This window comes from Nannobrachium achirus (assembly GCF_963921795.1).
Source record: "Nannobrachium achirus genome assembly, chromosome: 23".
Classification (NCBI taxonomy): domain Eukaryota; kingdom Metazoa; phylum Chordata; class Actinopteri; order Myctophiformes; family Myctophidae; genus Nannobrachium; species Nannobrachium achirus.
Window position 1 is genome coordinate 8,973,491 of NC_137830.1, and position 22,998 is coordinate 8,996,488.

Consider the following 22,998-nt stretch of genomic DNA (forward strand, 5'->3'; position numbering starts at 1 on the left):
AAATTATATTGTCCGTTTTATCCGTGCGGTTAAACGCGCCTGTGTGCAAAGGGCTTTAGTCTGCTCTTTTTCCTCTCTACACCAAACCTCTTTGCCGAAAATAGCCGATCTACAACCTTACAACGCCTCGTGACGCGAGGCGGTGTGAGCTTGTAGATCTGCTATTTTCAGCTAAATTTCTCCGAATTTGGATGCTAGGGTTCAAGTTGGTTAACATAAAAAAGGAGGACAAAGAAGTTTCTATCACACAAAGATTTGGATGACCCCCTGTAGTAACTCTGGAGACCCCCTAGGGGTCCCGGACCCCCTGTTGAAGACCCCTGCATTATAGTATATTTTTCCCCTCCTAATTCAGTTAGTTTTAATTCGATTTTAGAGCGGGGTATGCGAGTTACTTGCACAAGCAGAGCGAGCAAATACAGCGATCGGCTGGATATGTACAGCAGTGTTTCTCAACCTTTTCAGGCCGTGACCCCCAAAATAATCATAATTTAACTGGGGACCCCCCACCCTGACGAGCACTAAGAGTTGAGGCATTACAGTTTGTAAACGGTTCTAATGTGAAAATAGCAGATCTACATGCTTAGAGGTATTAAAAAGTCCTTAAATTGTAATTTAGAAATGTGCATATGCCCTCTTTACACTTCAATGTTATGTTAGTTTGTTTACTGTTGAGTGAGAAAACAATGTTGCACATTAAGTTAATCATCTGGGGACCCCCCAAAATAATTTGGGGACCCCCCTGGGGGTCCCGACCCACAGGTTGAGAACCACTGATGTACAGTATGTACAGTATGTATGTATGTCAGTGTTGTTGAATTGTTGAATACCGTAGCCCAATCAGGGACCAGCATTATTGGTGACATCACCATCAACAAGTGTGACCTGATATAAATAACACTGGGCAGACAGATATGCAACAGATACGCTGAACGCAGTACTTGCACGCTCTGCTGGTGCACAAGTAGGCCATATATGGTCACGAGTGCACAAGGCGCAAGTTGGCACCTCGACAGAGTGCAGCCTGTTTTTGTGACCACAGGTCGCAGTTTTCCATGATAAGTGTCGCAGCTTGTCTCCATCTGTGTCAGTCAGTACACATTTTTACAGTCTATTGGTTGGTTCCCTTGTCACTTTGACATCACAGGTGATATCACAGGTGACATCACCTATGTTAACGTCCATATATGGGTATTCCCCAGAATCTCCTTTATGCCCGTATATGGAGATCCCTGTCCCAATGTCATCAATATTAAGGACATATCTGGGAATGCCTATTCTAAAGGTTTGTGTATGCAACGTGAGGGTCGCTTATCTCCCGATTAGGGAGTCTTACTGTTTTAAATTTTTTTTTTTTTTTTTTCAGGTAACAATTTTTTTTTAACTTCCAACTTTTCGTTATCTATAATAACCTTGCCCCTTATACCCCTCAGGGTCGACGGGCCCTCGTCTGACGCGGGCCGCTTCCCTGCGGGGGGCCGCCGGGGCCCCGGCCCTCCCGCCGGGCTCCGCCCCCACGCAGGCCCCTCCCCCCCAGCAGCAGCAGGCTCCTCCCCCACTGCGTCTCTTCATGGAGAAGAAGGTCCAGCACCAGAGTCTGGTGGTGGGAGCCATCGAGAACGCCTTCAAAGACATGGTGAGATGTTGTCAGTTCATAGTCTGGTGGTGGGAGCCATCGAGAACGCCTTCAAAGACATGGTGAGATGTTGTTAGTTAATAGTCTGGTGGTGGGAAAGACATGGTGAGATGTTATTATTCATTGTAGGCTCGCTGAAAACACGCATGCAGACGTGGAAAAAGTACTCACATTTTGTACTTAAAAATAAAGTAAAAGTATCGATACTGCACTGTAGATGTACTCCGTTACAAGTAAATGTCCAGAATTCAAAATGTACTAGAGTAAAAGTATAAAAGTATTGGCATCAGAATGTACTTAAAGTACCAAAAGTAAAAGTACTAAATGTTTGAAAATAGCAGATCTACAAGCTCACAACACGTCGCATCGCGGCGCGTTGTGAGCTTGTGGATCGGCTATTTTCAAATAGCCTAGGTATAAAATAGGGCTAAAGTGCTTTATGTATGTTTTATAATAGTATAATGTATATCTTCAAAGTAACTAGTAGTAACTAAAGTTCTCAAATAAATGTAGTGGAGTAAAAGTACAATATTTGGATCCGAGATGTAGTGGAGTAGAAGTAAAAGTTTTGGAAATTGGATATACTCAAGTAAAGTACAAATAACTCATAATTGTACTTAATTACAGTACTTAAGTAAATGTACTTAGTTACTTTACACCACTGCACGTATGTTCTCCCAAATCTTTATATAGTACGCTTATTCTCCTCAAAACTGGCCGACAGTACAAAGGCAGGGCCTTTAGCCAATGAGGGAGCAGCGTTCTTGGTGACATCACCACCATCAATGTCTATACTGTAGCTGTTCTGACATCACATTGCTGACTGTCAAGACTGCTGACTATCATCACCTGGATATCCATGCCCATATATGGAGATCCCTGATGTCATCAATAGTAAGCCCATATCTGGGAATGCCCATATGTTAAGCCCATATTTGGCAACACCCATATACTGTATGGACATGCCATATAATTATGGCCAAGACAGAATGCATTTGCAAATCAAGACTGCTGACTATCATCACCTGGATCTCCATATACTGTATATATGAAGGCCACTAAACTGCTCCACAAGGCTAGTCTACAAGGCATAAGCTGGTTTAAAAGGCCTGTGTCATTTCTTGTGTATTGATCTATTGATTGTTTTGGTTTATCTGGTGATGTCACTGTAGCACTTTAGCCACATACAGTGAGTGGAGTGCGGTAGCATCACCATCACAGAGGATACACACACAGTAAAGCCCAAGCACTTCTGTTTCCATTATGGTCATTTTAATGATCCTCAGTCCGTTGTGTTCGGGCCTCCATCAATGGAACTAATGTAATACTCGGTATACTGTATGTTCATGTTTATCTGATGATCAATGAGAGAGAGAGAGAGAGAGAGAGAGAGAGAGAGAGAGAGAGAGAGAGAGAGAGAGAGAGAGAGAGAGAGAGAGAGAGAGAGAGAGAGAGAGAGAGAGAGAGAGAGAGAGAGAGAGAGAGAGAGTGTACACTGTAAATAAAAACAGAACAATTACCTTTAAAGAGAGAGAGAGAGAGAGAGAGAGAGACAGCTTTGTGAAATGTGTGGTTACGCAGCCACTCTGAGAAAGGTAGTCTGACTGTAGCAGAGTGAGAGGTGAAGCTGGACCCCCAGGTTGTAGATTTAATGAGATAACGAGACAAAGGAGCTGTGGTTGTAACTGTAAGCCGACTCCCTCCAGGGCATCACCGCACTGCATTATGCATGGACCACACAGCACCTGTTTTATAGCCACCACCACCACGTGGTGGAAGGTGCTGCCACCTTGTGGTGGAAACGGTGCCTCCACATTGTGTTTGGTTAGGCCTAGAATTATTTAATGCTTTAACTATTGAAAAATAGCAGATATACAAGCAAGCTCGCAGAGTGCCGCGTTGCGAGCTTGTAGATCTGCTATTTTGGAAAAGTCGTGAATGTGTGCAAATCTTTGAAAATGGGAATATGAATTGAATGTGTATTTTTAGAGCAAACGTTTGTAACTCAAATCTTGCTTCTGGGGGTCCCTGGAACTAAATATTTTGAGATGGGGGTCCGTGGCCAAAATACATATCATTCTAGAGGTCCTTGACATGGAACATTTTGAGCACCACTGACATAGAAACATGCGTTTTTCAAAATCTTAGAAGGATTTAGAAGACATTGAATCGGGTCAAAAATATTCAAAGACTAGTTTCTGTGCGTTTATTATTATTAGACTTGTCATGAAGTGTGTTACAAAATCATTGTAAATGTCCAAAATGGGACCGTCATTTTTAGCTTGCGGCCCTTTGACTTTTGGTATTTTGCTGAGTGGCCCTGAGCCATCTTAAGTTGAGTGGCCCTGTTCTAATGGCTGATTTTACACTTGGTTGTGCACTGAAAATAGCCGATATGCAAGCTCACGATGAGACCATTTCTGTGCCATCCTCAGTGGACAGTGGTGGTAAAAGTATCAATACTGCAATGTACAAATACATTCCACCCAATGCATTTCAATGAGAATGGAGCGGTTTCATGCCAGTAGAGGATTTCTGCAAAAAAAAAAAAAAAAAAAAAACACTCCATTCTCATTGAAATGCATTGGCAGAATGGGGATTGCACTCTCCTAGGTACTTTGGTATCTAGCAGCCTTACAAGTAAAACTCTGGAATTCAACTCCGGAATTGACTTGAGTAAAAGTACAAAAGTATTGGTATAAAAATATCAAAATATACTTAAAGTGCCAAAAGTGGAAAGTACTCATCATCATGCAGAATGTCCCATTTCACAAGTTTTCAAATGGAAATGGTGCATCGCTATGCATTGTGAGCTTGTAGATCGGCTATTTTCAAATGGCCGAAATGTATAAAGGGCTGATCTTGGCACACGGCTCTGTGCCACCTCGCTGATCTTCACTCAGCTGTATTCTGTGAGTCTGTGTTGTTGCCACCAGGGCAGGAATTTCAGGTGTTGTTGTTGCCCCTCAGTTTGGCCTTGTGCCCCTCCAAAAATGGCATGCCCTGAGGCCACAGTGGCCTTAATGCCCCAGCTGACTGTACCAAAGACAACTTCCGCGAATATTCCGCCCCACCTCCTAGAACGGTTTCTGCCTCATATCTTGACCAAGCTTTTCTCTTCGCAGATGAGTAAGCCTGGCTACGCGAGGCTACCTGAGACCCCATAAACCAATACAGTCATTTTGATTGGCGCAGGGCTGAGCATGGATAACATTGTAAATCCCATTATTTAATTATTTCACTGAAGATTGTCTACTCTACATATTAAATTCATCCTCAGCCCTTAAATTCAATTAATTATTTCAATGGACTAAAATTTTTATTTGATGGCCTTCCTGTCCTGGTATTTGGCCTTTGTGCCCTCAAAAAACACCAAAGGCCAAGTGGCCTTGCCCTAACCCTAAATGATGAAATTCCAGGCCTGGTTGCCACTTTCGGGGGAATTGTTGTGTTTAACACACAGTTTCACAGACTCAGCTGTGGTAATCCTCTTGCAGTTCTATAACACGCAGTCTTTGTGTGTCTGTGTGTGTCTGTTTGTGCGTGCGTCTGTTTGTGTGTGGTGCCAGAAGCTCTGTTGTTTCAGCGCGTTCTGACAATCACTTCTCGCCGTTTGGGCGTGTTACTTGTAAATCAAGGTCCCACTTGATTGTACAAGGGCCGAATCATGTAGGGTACCAAGCCGAGGGCCACAGCATTGCAGGGTGCGACGGTGGCGTTCCCGCTACTCCAGCGACAGTTCAGATATCGTCGTTGTCGGGTGAAAATATGTCCAAAACCGTTCGTTTTGCATTTATCATTTTAAAAATGATTTAAACTAGTGAAAACAGCCGATCTACAAGCACACAACGCCTCGCACCGCGAGGCGTTGTGTGCTTGTAGATCTGCTGTTTTCACTACTTTTGTGAGACGGCCTTGAATGATGAAGCAGGGCTTTACTTTGCGAAAGAACGTACACATTTGGAGATACGAGGTTTCCACCTGACAACGGTGATATACTAGTGTTGTTGCTGCTCTTATACCACCATTATTACTGGGGTTGGTGGGGGCCAGAGAGTAGCCCCTATTTGGGAACCCTGATGTACAGCATCATGAAAAAGTATTACAAAAGTATCAGATCTACAGGCTCGAAACAAGTCGCTTCACACAGCCTTTCCAGCTTGCAGATCTATACTTTTGAATTTGAATGAACAGTTCTGGACACATGAGGTTTCCGCCCGACAGAGAAGACACATAATAGATCGATCGGCATTCAGCGCTTCACCTTGACTCGGTGGCTTTCACTAGACTAGATAAGGCCAAGGATCGATCGCTGGGACGGATCGATCCTTGGCTCTAATCTGATCTGCTGCGTGAAAGTCATTGAGTGGAGGGCGGATCGCAACAAGTGAGTTTTGTCCTCTCGCATGCAGAGGACAAAGCTCTGTCTCATTCTGACAGCGTTTCGTATGGATTTATTTCTAGAAACGTAGCGATACCGTGTTTGTCCTTCCCGACACAGATTCTGATTCTCACAACTTGCCTACCAGAGGACTGATCCGATAGCGGTGTGTAATTAAAGAACAATCTGGGTTCTCAAAATGTGGTCCGGGGACTCTCTGGGACTCTTCCTTGAGGGGGTTCCAAGCTCTAAGTAAGAAATAAAATAAAAATCGAAGAAATTCCATATTAGAAAACAAATGTTTAAGAAGTAGTGAAAATAGCCGGTCCGGACAAATGTCTAATTTAGTTTTTGGGTTTTGAGCATAGACTGTATAAAAGATATGGACAAAGCGAAGCCATTGGTTTCTATGCAGCGCAAATGACACAATATGGGTCCTTGGCATGGGTGTTGCCATCATAGATTGAAATGCAAACAGAGGAGGCTATTGGCTGCCAACGGTCACATGCAACCGCAGGGATACATGGGAGAATGTGGTCGGAGCCTCCCGAAATACAGCACACGAAGAAGAACACAGCCGGCTGGTATCAGTTTAGTTGGCCACTCCCTCCGCAACTTTATCATCAATTTTAACATAAATGGGACCTTATTTTCACAAAACGCATATCATCGTGATTGAAAGGCAATTTTTAACTAGCGATAGGAACCATAAAGTATTCATTAAAATGTTAATTAAGGTTAGAACACGAAAGGGGGAAATGAATGGGATCAAAAGGAGAACAATTATTTTTGCAACCGGCCAGGGGGAAAACACAGGGCCGTAGCGCGTCTAATCGGCGCTCTAGGCGAGCTCTCTCGAATGCGCCCCCCCACTCCCGCTCGCGCGAAGCGCGCGTGTGATTTTTGCGGGTTTTGCCGTGAATTTAGTCGGTTTTGGGCCGGTTTTGGGCTGGTTTGGGTCCACTCCCTCCATTTCGGCGCCCCCTCTAGGATGGCGCTCTAGGCGACCGCCTATACCGCCTATAGCTAAAAACGGCCCTGGGAAAACAGCGCAACTAGCGGCCAATCATAGGAAGTTTTAGTTCCGTATTGGGCTCATTTTAAATCGGCGGAACTCTCCCCCTGGTTTCGAGCTAAAAAGTTTGGGATCCACTGCTGTAGATGATCATGCGATAACACCGGCCCATACCGACACCAGCATTTTAGGCTGCATCGCATCGACAACTCTATCGCTAAACTCTGTGTATTTCCCATTGTGTCTGCCCCAGGACGCCCAGATAGAGAGAGAGAGGCAGATGTACAACATCACAGGAGGCTGCACCGCCCTGACCGTGGTCTATCTGCTGGGGAAGCTGTATGTGGGCAACGCAGGGGACAGCAGGTAGGTGGCGCTCTAACACTGGTCTATCTACTGGGGACAGCAGGTGTGTGTGTGTGTGTGTGTGTGTGTGTGTGTGTGCGTGTGTGCGTGCGTGCGTGCGTGTGCATGTGTGTGTTAGGGATGGGACGATATGAAAATGACCAAAGAAATTGTGATTTACGATATTATCATGATAATCAATATACCCCCAACATCCATTATACTGGGGCGGATCTACAAGCTCACAGATTGTAGATCGTGAGCTTGTAGATCGGCAATTCTTTTGACAAAGACGGTATCAAGTACGTTATTTTCCAGGTCTGTTTTACCAATTCTAGAGGGTTTAAATGGTACCGGATATGCAGCTCAGAGAATAAGAGGTGAATTGATCCCAGTGCATGACGGAGGACGGTTTTACGATAAATTGAAATCTCCACAATATGATTATCGTGAGTGTTTTTTTATCACGATAAACGATAATAACGATTATCGTCCCATCCCTAGTGTGTGTGTGTGTGTGCGTGTGTGTGCGTGCGCGCGCGCGCGTGCGTATGGTGTGGATGAGAGGGTGCACAGGGGAGGTGATGACAGAACTAAATATACTAGTTTGACTTCACGCCGTGTCATGCATGCTAAAATAACACGCAGGCACAGGCAAGAGAGTGCACGTCTGCTCAACGCAGTGTAGAGAACTTGGGGACGTTAGCCACAGAACTGATGCATGTGCATCTAATGAACTATTATAATATTTCAAAGGATAGCCTTCTCTATATATATTTTTGTGCGATGCTGGACAAACTAGCTGATCTACAAGCTCTACAACGCGCTGCGGTGCAGCACGTTGTGAGATTGCATATCGGCTATTTTCAGTACACAACCAAGTGTAAAATCAGCCATTAGACGCCATGTAGATTTAGTTGACTAAAACTCTTCAGATGATTAAAATATAACTAAATGGAATTGTATTCAAAAGACTAAAATGACTAAAACTAAATCAATATGTGCTTCTCTCCAGGGCCATCATCATCAGGAACGGTGACGTCATCCCCGTGTCGTCAGAGTTCACGCCCGAATCCGAACGACAGCGACTCCAGTTCCTGGTGAGAACCACACGCACGCACACACGCACGCACACACACACACATGCTAATTAGTTGTACAGGTGTAAAATAAAACAGTGTAACAGGGGGAACATGTGTCCCATCACGCTCCATGTTGTTCATGTTTTTGTTGTTCCCAGAAAGAAACCATCAAGGTCCTGTCATGAATATTCAACATTTCTCTTTTTTCCCTTTTTTTTCATTGAATACTCTATTAGTCATTAGTCAGATCTGAAGACATTTAAGGCTACCTATTTCTCTTCTGATTTTTTCTTTCTGTTAGTTTTGTATACTTCTTTTTTATAGCATTCATAAAACAGCTGTCTTAAAAATGCATTTCTGGGCCAGGGCCCACTTGAATTTCTCCAAAAGGTGTTTTACCGTTTTGAAAATGAACTTACACTTAAATGTGTTTCAAAATATTAAGAATAAAAAAGAAAAGACAAAAACCTTCAAGGTCTCTCCAGCCCTTAAATAAACAAAACATACATTCTAATAGTGATTCTACGGTGGTGGCAAACCTTCTGCCAATCAAAGCAGCCGCTTGTATCCGCATTCCGCAATCTTAATGTCACGAGCCACACCTAACACAAACGTGTTCCCGTGCGTGTGTGCGTGTGTGTGTGTGCATGCGTGCCTCCTTGCTTGTGCGTGTGTGTGCTTGTGCGTGTGTGTGCGTGTCCTGCAGGGCTACATGCAGCCTCACCTGTTGGGAGGAGAGTTCACTCACCTGGAGTTCCCCAGGAGAGTTCAGAGGAAGGAGGTTGGAAAGAGGATGCTGTACCGAGACTTCACCATGGATGGATGGTCAGTCTGCATTATATACTATTAACATTATGTTGTACAGAGACTTCACCATGGATGGATGGTCAGTCTGTATTTAACACCATTAACACTTGTTATAGACTGGTCAGTAGGGCTCTACTCAAGCCCTGTTTGGCTCATTATAAAGCATCGCATAACTACATAGTTACATGGATATTTATTTTGGCGGATATAATGTTCATTTGTCACAGTTCACCCCAAAGAAAGCAAGATAAACAAGGGGTGCCCACTGGCCTGCTGGTCTAAGCGCATACCACATAGGCATTGCCACATAGGCATGATGCCTGACGGCGTCGCTGGTTCGATTCCCGATCTGGACGGCCTTTGCCGCGTGTCACTCCTCATCTCCCCCCATTTCCTGTCGGTCTACTGTCCTATCAATAGGGGCATGGAAGCCCAAAACAAATCTTAAAAAAAAAAGAAAGCAAGATAAACATATTGCTTACAGTAGCCTATAGCAGCTGCTTGTAACATGGATTTATATTATTTTTACGTCATGATTGCCAACAACTTTGTTATCTATCAAACAACAGGTTTATTTTCTAGAGTATGGGACTTGGGAATTTAGCCAAACTAAACTTCCATTCATGCTGAGAATCGGCCTGAATCGCTGTGTGCTTCGTGATGTGCCGTGTGAACCTATTTAACAGTGTCTGTGTGTCACCCAAAACGTGTGTTTCACGTGTCAACCCTTCGTCTCCCTCCCAGGGCTTATAAGACCATAGAAGATGACGATCTGAAGTTTCCTCTCATATACGGTGAAGGGAAGAAGGTGGGTCACTGTGCGTGTGTGCATGCGTGTTTGTGTGTGCATGCATGTGTGCGTGCCCCTGTGTGTGTGTGTGCGTGCGTGCGTGCAGTGTGTGTGTCACTGCCTTTCTGCCACAGACCCAGGCAGGGAGTGAGTGAATACTCTTCAGATGTGCCTGTTCAACTCTTCAGCATTTACGTATATATTTTCCTGAAAATATCCTGCATTTTTTTCCACAGTTTATTGTTTTTCCTGTTTTGCCTTTCTCATTTTTATGGAGAATGGAGCGTATTTTTGCAGAAACTCACAAATGTCAAGAAACCACTCCATTCCCATTAAAAAGCAGAATCCACCTTCATTTAAACTTTGAAGTCAGAGAAGGTCATAAAAATAGCAAAAAATAGCCGATCTACAAGACAGTAGATCTGCAAATGCCCAAATCTACTGTCTTGCCATGGCACATCTGTACACTAACACATGAACTCACTCCATCCCCTGTGCTTCCAGGCGCGGGTGCTGGCGACCATCGGGGTGACGCGGGGTCTGGGAGACCACGACCTCAAAGTCCACGACTCCAACATCTACATCAAGCCCTTCCTGTCCTGCTGCCCCGAGGTTAATAGAACAATAATAATATAATTATTATCACATCGAGTGCTTTTCACTACAAAGGTTGGGATTTATTTTTTATTTTTTATATTAAATAACAGTAGCGCGTGGTCACTGGGACAACGACTTGCACAAATCTAGTGCCGTGCTGTGAGCTTGTAGATCTGCTATTTTTTAAATAGTTAAGGTATAAAATCATGGTTAAAGTGGTTCAAATTTAGGGTGACACAGATATGCGAAAAGGTCTAAATGAGAATTTTACAAAAATGGTGTATATCTTCTCCAGGTCAGGGTGTACAACCTGTCGGACTGTGTGTGTCATGGTATATATCTTCTCCAGGTCAGGGTGTACAACCTGTCAGACTGTGTGTGTCATGGTATATATCTTCTCCAGGTCAGGGTGTACAACCTGTCAGACTGTGTGTGTCATGGTATATATCTTCTCCAGGTCAGGGTGTACAACCTGTCGGACTGTGTGTGTCATGGTATATATCTTCTCCAGGTCAGGGTGTACAACCTGTCGGACTGTGTGTGTCATGGTATATATCTTCTCCAGGTCAGGGTGTACAACCTGTCGGACTGTGTGTGTCATGGTATATATCTTCTCCAGGTCAGGGTGTACAACCTGTCGGACTACGAGCACGGAGCGGACGACGTCCTGGTGATGGGGACAGACGGCCTGTGGGACGTCCTGTCCAACCAGGAAGTGGCCGAGTGTGTCACCGGCTTCCTGGCCAACTGCGACCCCGACGACCTCCACAGGTCTGTTACTCTACTGTACTCTACTGTACTTACTGTACTTCTCTGTCCTCTCAGCTGGTACACCATGGAGATATAACAGTTATTCTAAAAACCCTCCTGGCCCCCAAACAGTGGAACAAAGTCCCTGACACACTTAGGACAGCAGACTCACTCCCTAGCTTCGGCCGTGGACTGAAGACTCACCTCTTCAGACTCCACCTCGGCCCATAGTACTTTATATATTTTTTTTATAAAGTTTGTTTTTACTGGATAGGTGCGTGGTCTACCTAAGTTTTTTCTTAGATTACTATTTCGATGCATTTGATGTATTCATGTTGCACACACACACTCCTTGGTTGCCAAACCACAACCTCCACACCTCATTTCTCGCATGGCCCTCTTCTAGCGCCACCATGAAGCTGATTCTTGTGAAACACATTTTTGGACGCTGCTCCTACAGATTTAGCCCGAAAATCACGCAGAGCGGTACACGGTATCTCTAAAATCATGTCATCAATATCGATCTGTCAAATTTCCCATATTCCCTCCTGATTGGCTACCATTGCCTTCTAAAGTTTGTGTATGCGACCTGATGGTCGCTTATCGATTAGGGAGTCTTACTGGTGTATTGATGTATTACATTGCTTACCTTGATTAAGAGCGTCTGCTAAATGTCTAAATTGTAAATTGTATTCTCTGTCTGCTCCCTCCAGGTACACCATGGCAGCTCAGGAGCTGGTGATGAGGGCTCGCGGCGTGCTGAGGGACCGCGGCTGGAGGATCACCAACGAGAGGCTGGGCTCCGGAGACGACATCTCCGTGTTCGTCATACCGCTGATGTACGGTCAGACCCAGCCCTGAGGGGGTGGACGGGGCAACCGGCTGCCCTGAGGGAGGGAGAGGGCAACCAGGGGAGGGGGGCAGGTCTTCGGTGGGACCGACACCTGGGTCTTGGACCTTTAACCACTAAAAAGCCCGGCGTTCCCGCATCGAGGGGAAAGCTTTCACAAACCCCGGCATACTGTATCGTGGGGGGAAAGAGCTTTCGCAAAGGGAAATAGCTGATATTTTCCTTTGTGAAAAGCTTCTCTTCCCCCACGATAACGGAGGACAGAAAGGACTGTACTAGCACAGAGCCCTGAGGGACTGGGCTCAACCACATGGGTTTAAGGGATTTCAGGGGCCTTGGGATCTGTACAGTACAGTAGGACGCTGGAACCAGTGCCACGGCAATCCAAGCACTTTTTCTCTTGTTACTACATTTCGTCAAGATTCCCCCGCCTTTCTCCCCATCCTCTCAATCCCTTTCTTTCTCTCTCTCTCTGTCTGCCCTCTTTCTCCTTTCTACCAGTCGAGCAGTTTCTGTTTTTGTTTGTATTTTGTTAATGTCAGTCGTCACGTAGTCTCCAGAAGCGAGCCGTCCGCTCGCTTTGCTGCGGCGTGAGTGTTACCTCCACATCGCCATGCAGGCGGAATCCATAGACCCATCCATTGATCCTATTGATCCTATTGATCGGACCAGTTTTAAAGCGCGGCGTCGTTCCCATGCCGCCAGTGTTAAGCGACTCCTCATGGGTCCAGAGGGCTTTGGAGCTGACCTGACGTGAGCCTGACCCTTCCTATGACCTCATGTACAGTAGGAGGAGCCACATCAAAGCCAGGAGGTTGTAAATAAATCCGGGAACTGAAAAGGGAGCCATCCTGATGATGGAGGGCTTCTTTGCTGGTTTTGGTAATGAACACAGCGTTTTATGGGGTTTCGTTTTTGGTTGTGGAAACGATCATGTCTCGTCATGGCTTGTAGTTACAGTAGGAACCATGGTTATGATTAAAGGGGAAAGAGCACTTCGGTTGAGGTTGGGGTTGTGTGGTTAGAGTTTGCCATGCCATGATGCGAGAAATAAAATAATACATACGCTACTGGGTTTGGTGATGTCCCATACTGTCAGAATCAGCTTTGTTTGAGTTAATTCACAGGCTAAAAGAGTGACTTTTTTCGAAATTATTTCAGATTTCTCGCTCCACCTTTGTTGTTACATCATGGCACAGTAACTACATAACACCTCCACCAAAGTGGTCTCTACTTCACCTCACAACACCACCGTACGGTGAAGTATACAGAAATATAACCATGGATATCACTAACTGATGGATTTTCAAACAGTGAAAGGGTGTTAAAATGTTGATTTAAATGAGCATTCTTTTTATGTTGCAATATTGTGTTTCTGGTAAAAGGCATAACTAATGTTGAGTTTATGTTTGTACTTGTACTGTAAATGTAGAACATACGTAACTTATGAGGGAGTTCTGGACTTCTGGTAAGACTTAATATTAAGGTGGCGTCTTTAATGCATTAAAATCACATTTATAATGCATTCTAATCACATTTATAATGTGTTATATGCACTAAATAAATCAGGCATCATAACACTCACTATAAATGTTTATAATTATGCCTAACAACTAATAACAAGGTTTATGATGTATTTTACCGTAAGTGCCATAAGCTCAGTGGAAAAGCACATTATAACTTTACCATACAGTAGATAACGTTTCTTTATTATAAGTTGATTATACACAGGTATAATGAGTGCCCTGTAGCCTTAAAAGTGCATTGATATAAATGTGATTATAGACCCGACCTTACGGTCTTACCACTTTTTTATTAGTATTTATTTTTACCATAAATGTTAAAACATGAAACGATGTGAAGGTAATTGTAGTTTACAGTGTAAGCCCTTTTATAATGTAATTTGAACTCTTACCACACAGTACAAAACCTGTCAGCTTCTGGCTCCATTGTTACACTATGAGTGAAAGGAATACTAAGGGATTTGCTGTGAACAATCAGTTGAGACTGGTTTTGTGGTTTGTGTTAAACTTCAGAGAAAAAGAAAACAACAAAAAAAAGCATATTAGGCTGCATTACGCTGAAATTAAGTGCACAGTGATGTAAGCCAGGGGTTCCCAAACTTTTTTGTCTCAGGGCACCCCATAAATATATTTTTTTAATCCGAGGCACCCCAACATTATAATTTTCACTCCCAGCACCTTATATTTATAGCATATCGTCGTTGTCGGGTGGAAACCTTATATGTCCAATAAAATGTACTAAACTAGTGAAAACAGCAGATCTACAAGCACACAACGCCTCGCATCGCGAGGCGTTGTGTGCTTGTAGATCGTCTGTTTTCACTAGTTTTGTGCGACAGTCTTAGATGATGAAGCAGGGCCTTGGTTTACCAAAAGACGTACACATTTGAAACTTGGAGATACGAGGTTTCTGCCCGACATTGACAATATTTTAGTGATTATGTTGCGAGGAAAACGTTGAGATAATAGCCATTTTGGTTAGAACTGACTGAAAATAACTTTGTACTTCAAGTTTAAAATGATACTAAATATTTTTTCAAGTGTCCAAATAAATTCCAAATATTATCAAATGATCTCGCGGCACCCCTGGACTGCCGTCGCGGCACCCCAGGGTGCCCTGTCACCCACTTTGAAAACCCCTGGTGTAAGCAACACAGCTGCATAAGGCTGACCTTAAAGTACACAGTCATGTTGGCAATAGCAACAAAACTGCAGCTAATCAAAATAATAATGGTTGGTTCACTGTCTATCAGATGCTCATTAATTAACCCTTGTCTCTGGACACCTAATGAGAATCTCATTATTAATGTGTTTCGTGCCGCTGTGTTGCTTAATAGTCTGCCATGTTTTTAGCCTTTGACCTGAAGTTTAAAACAAGCTACAAACTCGCGGCCAAGAATGTTGTTTGAACGTTGTCCAAAGAAGAATGTTGTTTCACTCTGAACGTGCTCCTTGCACGGACTCAGCCAGTTTAGAAACCTGTTGCAGTTTAGAAACCTGTTGCAGTTTAGAAACCTGTTGCCGTTTAGAAACCCATGGCAGTTCTGACAGAACCCTTGAAGAAGAACGTTCTCGTTGGGAGATGCAGTTCACTGTTGTTATATCAATCAATGATTCAATCAATCAATCAATCAATCAATCAATGTGTGCCATTCTGTTCCATAGTTGATTTATTCTGGCTGGCGATCACAATTATCTGCATTATTTAACCACTGTCAACCTGGCATGTCATTATATCGTCACTGTCGGGCAGAAACCTCGTATCTCCAGGTTTCAGATGTGTCCTTTTTTTCACCAAGCAAACCCCTGCTTCATCATAGAAGGCTGCCGCGCAAATGTAGTGAAAACAGCCGATCTACAAGCACACAACGCCTCGCGGCGCGAGGCGTTGTGTGCTTGTAGATCGGCTGTTTTCACTAGTTTGGTTCATTTTTAAAATGATAAATACAAAACGAACGGTCTTGGACATACAAGGTTTCCACCCGACAAGGACGAATGTGAAAACTAAAAAAAAAGTAAACATGTTCATAGATGTTCCCCAAATAATAACGCATCTCTGTAGAATGATATTCCCAGCCCAGAAATCACTGTAACTAAACTGTCACATGAACAGAATCTGCTTCATGTGCTTCTAAAAGAGCAATCTGGCTAACCATCGTCAAATAAAAGGGAACACCCTCGCTGTTTTGTTCCTTTTCAGCATCAGAGTCTGCCTTGAGAGATTACTAAAAGAGCTGTTTTAACTGTGCAAGGTAATCAGGAGACTATTTTGTAAAACTATTTCTATTCAACTATTGAAGATATCTGGCCAATATTATGTTGGATTTCCATCATGGCAACGGTACTAACCACACAACCCAAACTTCTACCAAGTGCTGCTTCAGGCCTGCGTGGTTGAAGTGACCGTAACATGTATTGTGATGGATTAGTTTCATATGTGATGCAAACCAGCCTTCTCCGTATCCATTCCATATTTATTTATTTTTACATCAGCATTTTGCATACATTGCGTGACACTGGAGATGTGTTTTGTTTTACACTTCTGTACAACTGTAATCTTTATTGTTTTAATGTTCCAGAGGTTTTGGGTGTTATTTAGACTACATGCTTTCACATAACAATTCCAAACAGAACATTCTTTAATATAGGGATATTTCACTGTCAAACATGTTTAGGGGTCATTATAACATCTACCCCGGCTTCTGTGTTTACCCCAGGAAGTTTTTAAGTTGTTTGATTCAGTATTTAGATATTTGATATTCATTTGAATCCTATACAAACCGATTTGAACTCCATTTTAACCCTGATGGATTCACTGAAAACAGACGTCTTTGGTTCTCGTTACTGATATTGATCCTTCTAAGGAGAATTATATATATAAAAAAAAGATCATTATCCAAAGAAATTATACGAAAGTACAGGAAGGGGATGTGTCTGATACAATGACCCTCAAAGATATATATATATATATATATATATTAATATTGAATCGAGCAACTTAAAAACTGCCTGGGTCGTTAAAATGACCCACAATGACGCGGACAACTTGCACGGCGGTTTGGGCAACCTGGGCTAACAGTGTGGCCTGGCAACGTGTCACGGGTTCGAGTCCCGATCCAGACGAACCTTTCTGAGTGTCACTCCCTATCTCTCTGTCTCCCTGTTTCATGTCAATCTACTGTATACTGTAAATAAGAATGGAAAAATCCCAGAAAATATCGTTAAAAGAAAAACAAGGAAAGAAATTAACCCCAACATGTTTGAAAGTGAATTATTCCTTTAAAAGAGACGGGGCATCATCAAGCATGGACATTGTTGCTGTTGGGGCAGAAAATGTTCTAATTTTATTTTATTTTATTTTTTTATACTTGATCACGCTAACGGCATCACTCAAAAGCATAACAAGTAGCAGATCAACAAGCTCACGGCGCGTTCAGGGGTGTTGTTGGCTGGATTATTCATGAAGCTTTCCCGGAAGAGAAAGATCCCATGATTGGCCGCTAGTTGCACTGTTTTCCCCCCGCGAGGTACCAAAAAGATTTTTTCTCCCCTGGACTCGAAAAACTGCCTTTCAATTACCATGATATGCGTTTTGTGCAAATATGGTCCCATGTGTTCAAATTGATGATAAAGTTGCAGGGGGCGTGGCCAACTAAACTGATACCAGCCGGCTGTGTTCTTCTTCATGTGGTGTATTTCGGGATGCTCAACACCACATTCTCCCATGTATCCCTGCGGTTGCACGTGACCGTTGGCAGCCAATAGCATTCCTTATGATTCCTTGGGTACCATTCAAACAATGATGGCGACACCCATACAACTTACAAGTGACAAAAAAGTGTCATTTTCGCCGCATAGAAACCAATGGCTTTGCATCGTCCATATTTTTTTAGTCTATGGACGCGTTTCAAGCTTTTTGATCTGCTACTTTTGGTATATTTTTTAATTTGAATCTGAAAAAGTAACAGTTGAGTAGCCTACATAACGACTGAGGTTTCCACCCGACAGAGACGGTATAGAATGTTGTGCTGAAAGTCAGAAAACGGGTGATTTTGGGGGCCTTATGTTATAATAATTATGTGTAGCTTGTGTTGAATGTTGAATGTTCATTATTCCTTGGAAACTTCCAAGCCTTTCTTTCTGTTTCTTCATTGATGAATGAATGTGACGACAGTGATGATGAAGATGTTATTTATTTATTTTACATTTTATGCCGCCCATGTGTATGTACAGTATGTGTGGTCATCCAACTCAGGTTAAGTCTGTGTGTGTGCGTGTGTGTGTGTGTGTGTGTGTGTGTGTGTGTGCGTGCGCTATAGGTGGTGAACAACTTGATCTAGAATTTGTTTCATAAACTTGTCAGTGCTGTGGAAGTGAGATGGCACTTATTAAAGGGAAACGCGTATTAACGTTCTGCCCATGACATCAATCATGTTCCCCTCTTTGAAAACGTATGTTCTGTGAAGAAGTTCTGCACCTGGAATCATCATCATCATCATGGCTCTACATTTTGTTTCTTTCTTTTCTTTTTTGGGGGAAGGGAGGGAGGTGGTTGTTGGGGGTCGATCAATCGTTGACCCCCAGCGACCTCATTTACACTATTCTGTAGACCGGTGGTTCTCAACCTTTTCAGGCCGCGACCCCCCAAATAATCATTATTTTAACCGGGGACCCCCCCACCCTGACGAGCACTACTTGGAGTTGGAGGAGTAGAGGCATTACATTTTTGTTTAACACGGTGCTATTGTGGAGATAGCCGATCTACATGCTCACAACGCCGTTGTGAGCATGTAGATCGGCTATTTTCACAATTTCTGCTTCTGATATTTGACAATTTGGCCAATGTTAATTTCTTTTTATTTTGGAGGTATTAAAAAGATCTAGGGTTGGTCCTTTAATTGTCACTTTAGAAATGTGCAGATACCCTCTATATACATTTGAACTTTATGCTGGTCTGTTTACTGTTGAGTGAGAAAACAATGTTGCACATTAAGTTAATCATATGGGGACCCCCCAAAATAATTTGGGGAATTTGGGTCCCGACCCACAGGTTGAGAACCACTGATTTAAACTTTTTAGCTTCAAGTCTCCCAGGGACCCAAACCAGTGAAAATAGACGATCTACAAGCTCACGTACAACAAGAAGATTGTCTATTTTCACTAGCTCTTTTTTGTATACATCTTTTATGGAATTCCTTCGCTTTTTTATGTATTAACTCATTCTCTGCGCCATGAACTGAAGAAATAGGGATATTTACTCACAACCCATCAACAGTGGGACGTCAAGCTGTAAATAAATACTTGACTGAAGCGAGGCCGTTTCATTCCAGACGGCCATTTTTAAGACTTCCGTCTTCTATCTTCTTTCGTTGTGAATGTCTTTGTAAAAATCGAAAACGTTAACTTACTGTAGGAAGTTGAAAACAACAAAAAGAGATATTTTTCATGTTTTTTGTCCTCCAGCGAAGAATACAATGTTTACCTTCAGTGTCTCTTCCTTTTTTTCTCTCTCTCTCCAGAAATGAAGATAAATGCTTACAGATACTGTAAAATAATAATAAAAAACAATCAATCAACAATGTTTCGGTAGTACTGTGTGATCTTTCTTTCCCCCCTTCTGCTTGCAGTTATTATTAAGAGTGTCTTTTCCAAGACTTTGAGTTTGATATATTTAATGTCATGGGTTGTTATATGAGTTAAGGATATCAATCTCCTGAGCATATCCTTTTAGTTGACCTTGTACCAGTGAACTGTACTGTCACGAAACTGTACCTTTTCTTATGCAAAATTCTAATAAAATTCTCAATAATCAATCAATCAATCAATCAATTAGGTCCTATCAAGTCCGTGTATGAACACATTGGTGACCCCTGGTGGTAAGATATAGAACTTGAGAAGTGGTTCCACATCTTGAGAACTGGCAGTCCTGCCCCCAAGAAATATGGGTGTAATCTCCATATATTCTCATTTTCGGCCTGGGATTTATGACATCAGAAATCTCCATTTATTGGCATAAACTTTTTTTTTTTCTTTTCTGGGAATGACCATATATGGACTTTTTATTTTATTTTATCCTTTATTTCTTCTTCAACGTTTTCAGGCCAAGGACCCCTTAGTTGAGAGAGAGATGAAGCAGGGACCTCCACAACCTTTTCATAGATTCCATATAGTTTCATCGTTTGACAGCACAATCATCATTGCATTTTGGATTCATGTCAATTTGTGTTTTCAGATATTTAACCACTTGAACTGTCAATACTTAATAAACTTGACCTTTAACTCTGTATTTAGTCTGCTCTTTTTCCCCTCTACACCAAAGCGCTTTGCCAAAAATAGCCGATCTACAAAATTTGGAGGACCCCCTGTAGTAACTCTGAGGACCCCCTAGGGGTTCCGGACCCCCTGTTGAAGACCCATGCTATAAACAGAGCAATGTCACATTGGGTCATTTTATATACAGGGTAAACCTTTTGGAACAAATAGCAGATTTATTTTTCTTCAATAGGCCTACGATTTAACGATAAATAGTAGGCTATAAGAAAAATAAAAAAATAAAACGTTTATATGAGTTAAAAAAGGGACCCCTGTTTCCTGAGCAACTGTCATGAAACTGTACCTCTTTTACCTATGCAAACTTCTAAGAAATGCTTCAATCAATCAATCAATCAATCAATCAATCAATCAATCATATCTTCAAAGTAAATAAACTTTAGTTATTCAAGTTTTTCAAAATAATTATAGTGGATTAAAAGTGCTCCCCCCACTGACCCCAGCATGGACCCCCAGTTATGAAGATGACGTCACCCCAGCCCCGCCCACTCTCCTCTCCCAGCATGCAGCGGGGCTGTAGGGGGCGGGGCCAGAGCAGGGTGATGTCCGCAGGTCAGCAGGAGGAAAGATGGCGGAAGGAGGAGCAGCCGTGGCTGATCTGGACACCCAGAGAGGAGAGCTGCAAGCCCTGCTGAAGACCCAGCTCCGCAAGGGAGACACATGGTGAGTGAGGGGTCCGTGGGGGGTCCGCGGGGGGCCGGGGGACCCCCTGACAGGCCCGTACAGTGGGGGGGTGGGGGCTGTCAGGGACCAGCGGCACGCCGGGGAGAGGTGTCGGGGAGGCGGCTTGGAGACCGGGGGCCGCCCCGGTGTTTGTGTTGACAGTTGTTCTTATACGGGGCTAGCGAGCTGTTAGCCTAGCCTAGCCTAGCTCTAACTGTCATTATTTCTACTGTGTGTGTATGTGTTGTTGTGTTAGCCTAGCTGTCATCTTTCTCCTGTGTGAATGTGTGAGTGAGTGAGTGAGTGAGTGACTGTGTGTTGTGTGTTAGCCTAGCGGCGGCTAACGTTGGCTAACATGGGAAGAAGCCACAGACAGACAGCACAGCAGTGACAACAACAAGAAGTTCTCTCCTATCTTGGGGGTTTTATGTAGGTTTATAACACCTCTTGTCTGTATCTGTCTGTCAGGGAGTGTGTTCGGCACGGCACGGCATGACATGACAGGCCGGCTCTGAGCTGAGCTCCACTGGGCAGTGAGTGTTGAGTTTAGACAGAGACAGAGGAAGGCAGGGTGGTGCTAGCATGATGGCAGCACCTGTCAGAGACAAGCCCAGAGCAGAGGCAGCTGGCTGGGCTGGGGGACAGACTGACTGACAGCAACCTGTCCTGTCCTGAACTACTGACACAGCACTGTCACTGTTAGTCTGTCTGTCTGTGTCTGTGACTGTCACTCTGTCTGTCTGTCTGTCTGTCTGTCTGTCTGTCAACCATCAGTCTGTGTTGTCTGTGAGTAGGGATGGGACGATATGAAAATGTCATATCACGATTATTGTGACAAAAGAAATCGCGATTTACGATATTATCGCGATAATCAAAATCCATTATCCTGGGGCGGAACATTTGCCAAAAAATAGCAGATCGTTGTGAGCTTGTAGATCAGCTATTTTTTTTGAAGCATGTATATTGTACCTTTTACCAATTATAGGGGGTTTAAGTGGTACCGGATATGCAGCTCTGCAAATAAAAGGTGAATTGATCCCAGTGCATGTCAATATATGACAGAGGACGATATCACGATAAATTAAATCTCCACGATACGATTATTGTGAGTGTTTTTTTATCACGATAAACGATAATATCGTGTATCGTCCCATCCCTATCTGTGAGTCTGTATGTCTGTTTGTGTAGAACTGTCAGCTATCAGTCTGTGTCTGTCAGTCTGTCTGTCTGTCGTCATCCATTAGTCTGCTGTGTCTGTGCTTGATTTGATTTGATTTGATTTGATGTGGATCTCTTTTAGCCCATGGGGCTAATCTTCCAAGACTCCAGCATAAGAACATAATATTACATAACATTACAATACGTTACATTAGTGATAAAACAACACAGGGTATAACAGCATAAATGATTAAAATTAAAATACAATCCTACTCATTCACTGCTGTTGCTGTGTGTGTTGTTTGTCTATATCAGTCACTCAATCTGTGCTGCGTGTGTCTGTGTTGTGTGTGTGTGTGTGTGTGTGTCTGTGTTGTTTGTGCCTTGTGTTCTGTGTCAGTCACTCAGTCTGTGCTGTGTGTGTGTGTCAGTCAGTCTGTGTCAGTTCAGCCAACAGACCAGTGTGTGTCTGTCATCCGGCAGTCTGTCGTTGTGTCAGTTAGGGCTGCACAATATATTGTTATCGTATCGTTATCGAGATATGAACGTGCGCAATATCAGTATCGTGATCGTGAAAGGAAACTATATCGCCCTGGGCGAATTTTTAGAATAAACCCAATATTGCCCCAATAGCACCTAAAATCAATCAATCAAATCAATCAAAATCAATTGAGTAATATTGACTTGCTCTTTTTTTTGAATAATGCTTAGTTTTCACTCTTGCAACGCTTTAAATATGTGAAATCTGTACGTTAATATCGTATCGATTTTCAAAATATTTGGCATGAATAACGTGATATGACATTTTGTCCATATCTTGCAGCCCTAGTGTCAGTGTGTGCCTGTCATCCATCCATCAGTGTCTCCTACAACCAGCTCCACAGGTTCTGAGAACGTTCCTTGTTGAGCTTCTTCCTCTTGAAGCACAACATGTAGTCAATCAATCAATCAATGTGTGAATGTAGTCCTACGAAGAATAATAACAACTGTCTTAACGTGTTGTGTAGCCCCCCTGAATGGGTAACCAGAAATGCTCGCCCCAAAACACTCACATTTTCGCACTCACCCCAT

At 43.1% G+C, this 22,998-nt stretch overlaps 2 protein-coding genes across 2 annotated transcripts in view; both read left to right on the forward strand.

Annotated features, from left to right (window-relative positions):
* LOC308308733 (protein phosphatase 1H-like) overlaps positions 1–12,264 on the forward strand; it is a gene marked incomplete at both ends in the record, with an annotated part of 30,458 nt that extends 18,194 nt beyond the window's left edge. The window contains 8 exons of the mRNA XM_080754187.1: positions 1,434–1,636; positions 7,286–7,398; positions 8,393–8,477; positions 9,166–9,284; positions 10,011–10,074; positions 10,561–10,668; positions 11,273–11,424; positions 12,117–12,264. Coding sequence (XP_080610313.1) covers positions 1,434–1,636; positions 7,286–7,398; positions 8,393–8,477; positions 9,166–9,284; positions 10,011–10,074; positions 10,561–10,668; positions 11,273–11,424; positions 12,117–12,264 — 992 coding nt within the window. The remainder of the gene's footprint in view (positions 1–1,433; positions 1,637–7,285; positions 7,399–8,392; positions 8,478–9,165; positions 9,285–10,010; positions 10,075–10,560; positions 10,669–11,272; positions 11,425–12,116) is intronic.
* An 8,400-nt stretch (positions 12,265–20,664) lies between these two features.
* The window catches only part of usp15 (ubiquitin specific peptidase 15), an 89,665-nt gene continuing 87,331 nt past the window's right edge, over positions 20,665–22,998 (forward strand). Inside the window, exon 1 of the mRNA XM_080754599.1 lies at positions 20,665–20,769. Within this exon, the coding sequence (XP_080610725.1) occupies positions 20,675–20,769 (95 nt within the window). The 5' untranslated portion in view covers positions 20,665–20,674. The remainder of the gene's footprint in view (positions 20,770–22,998) is intronic.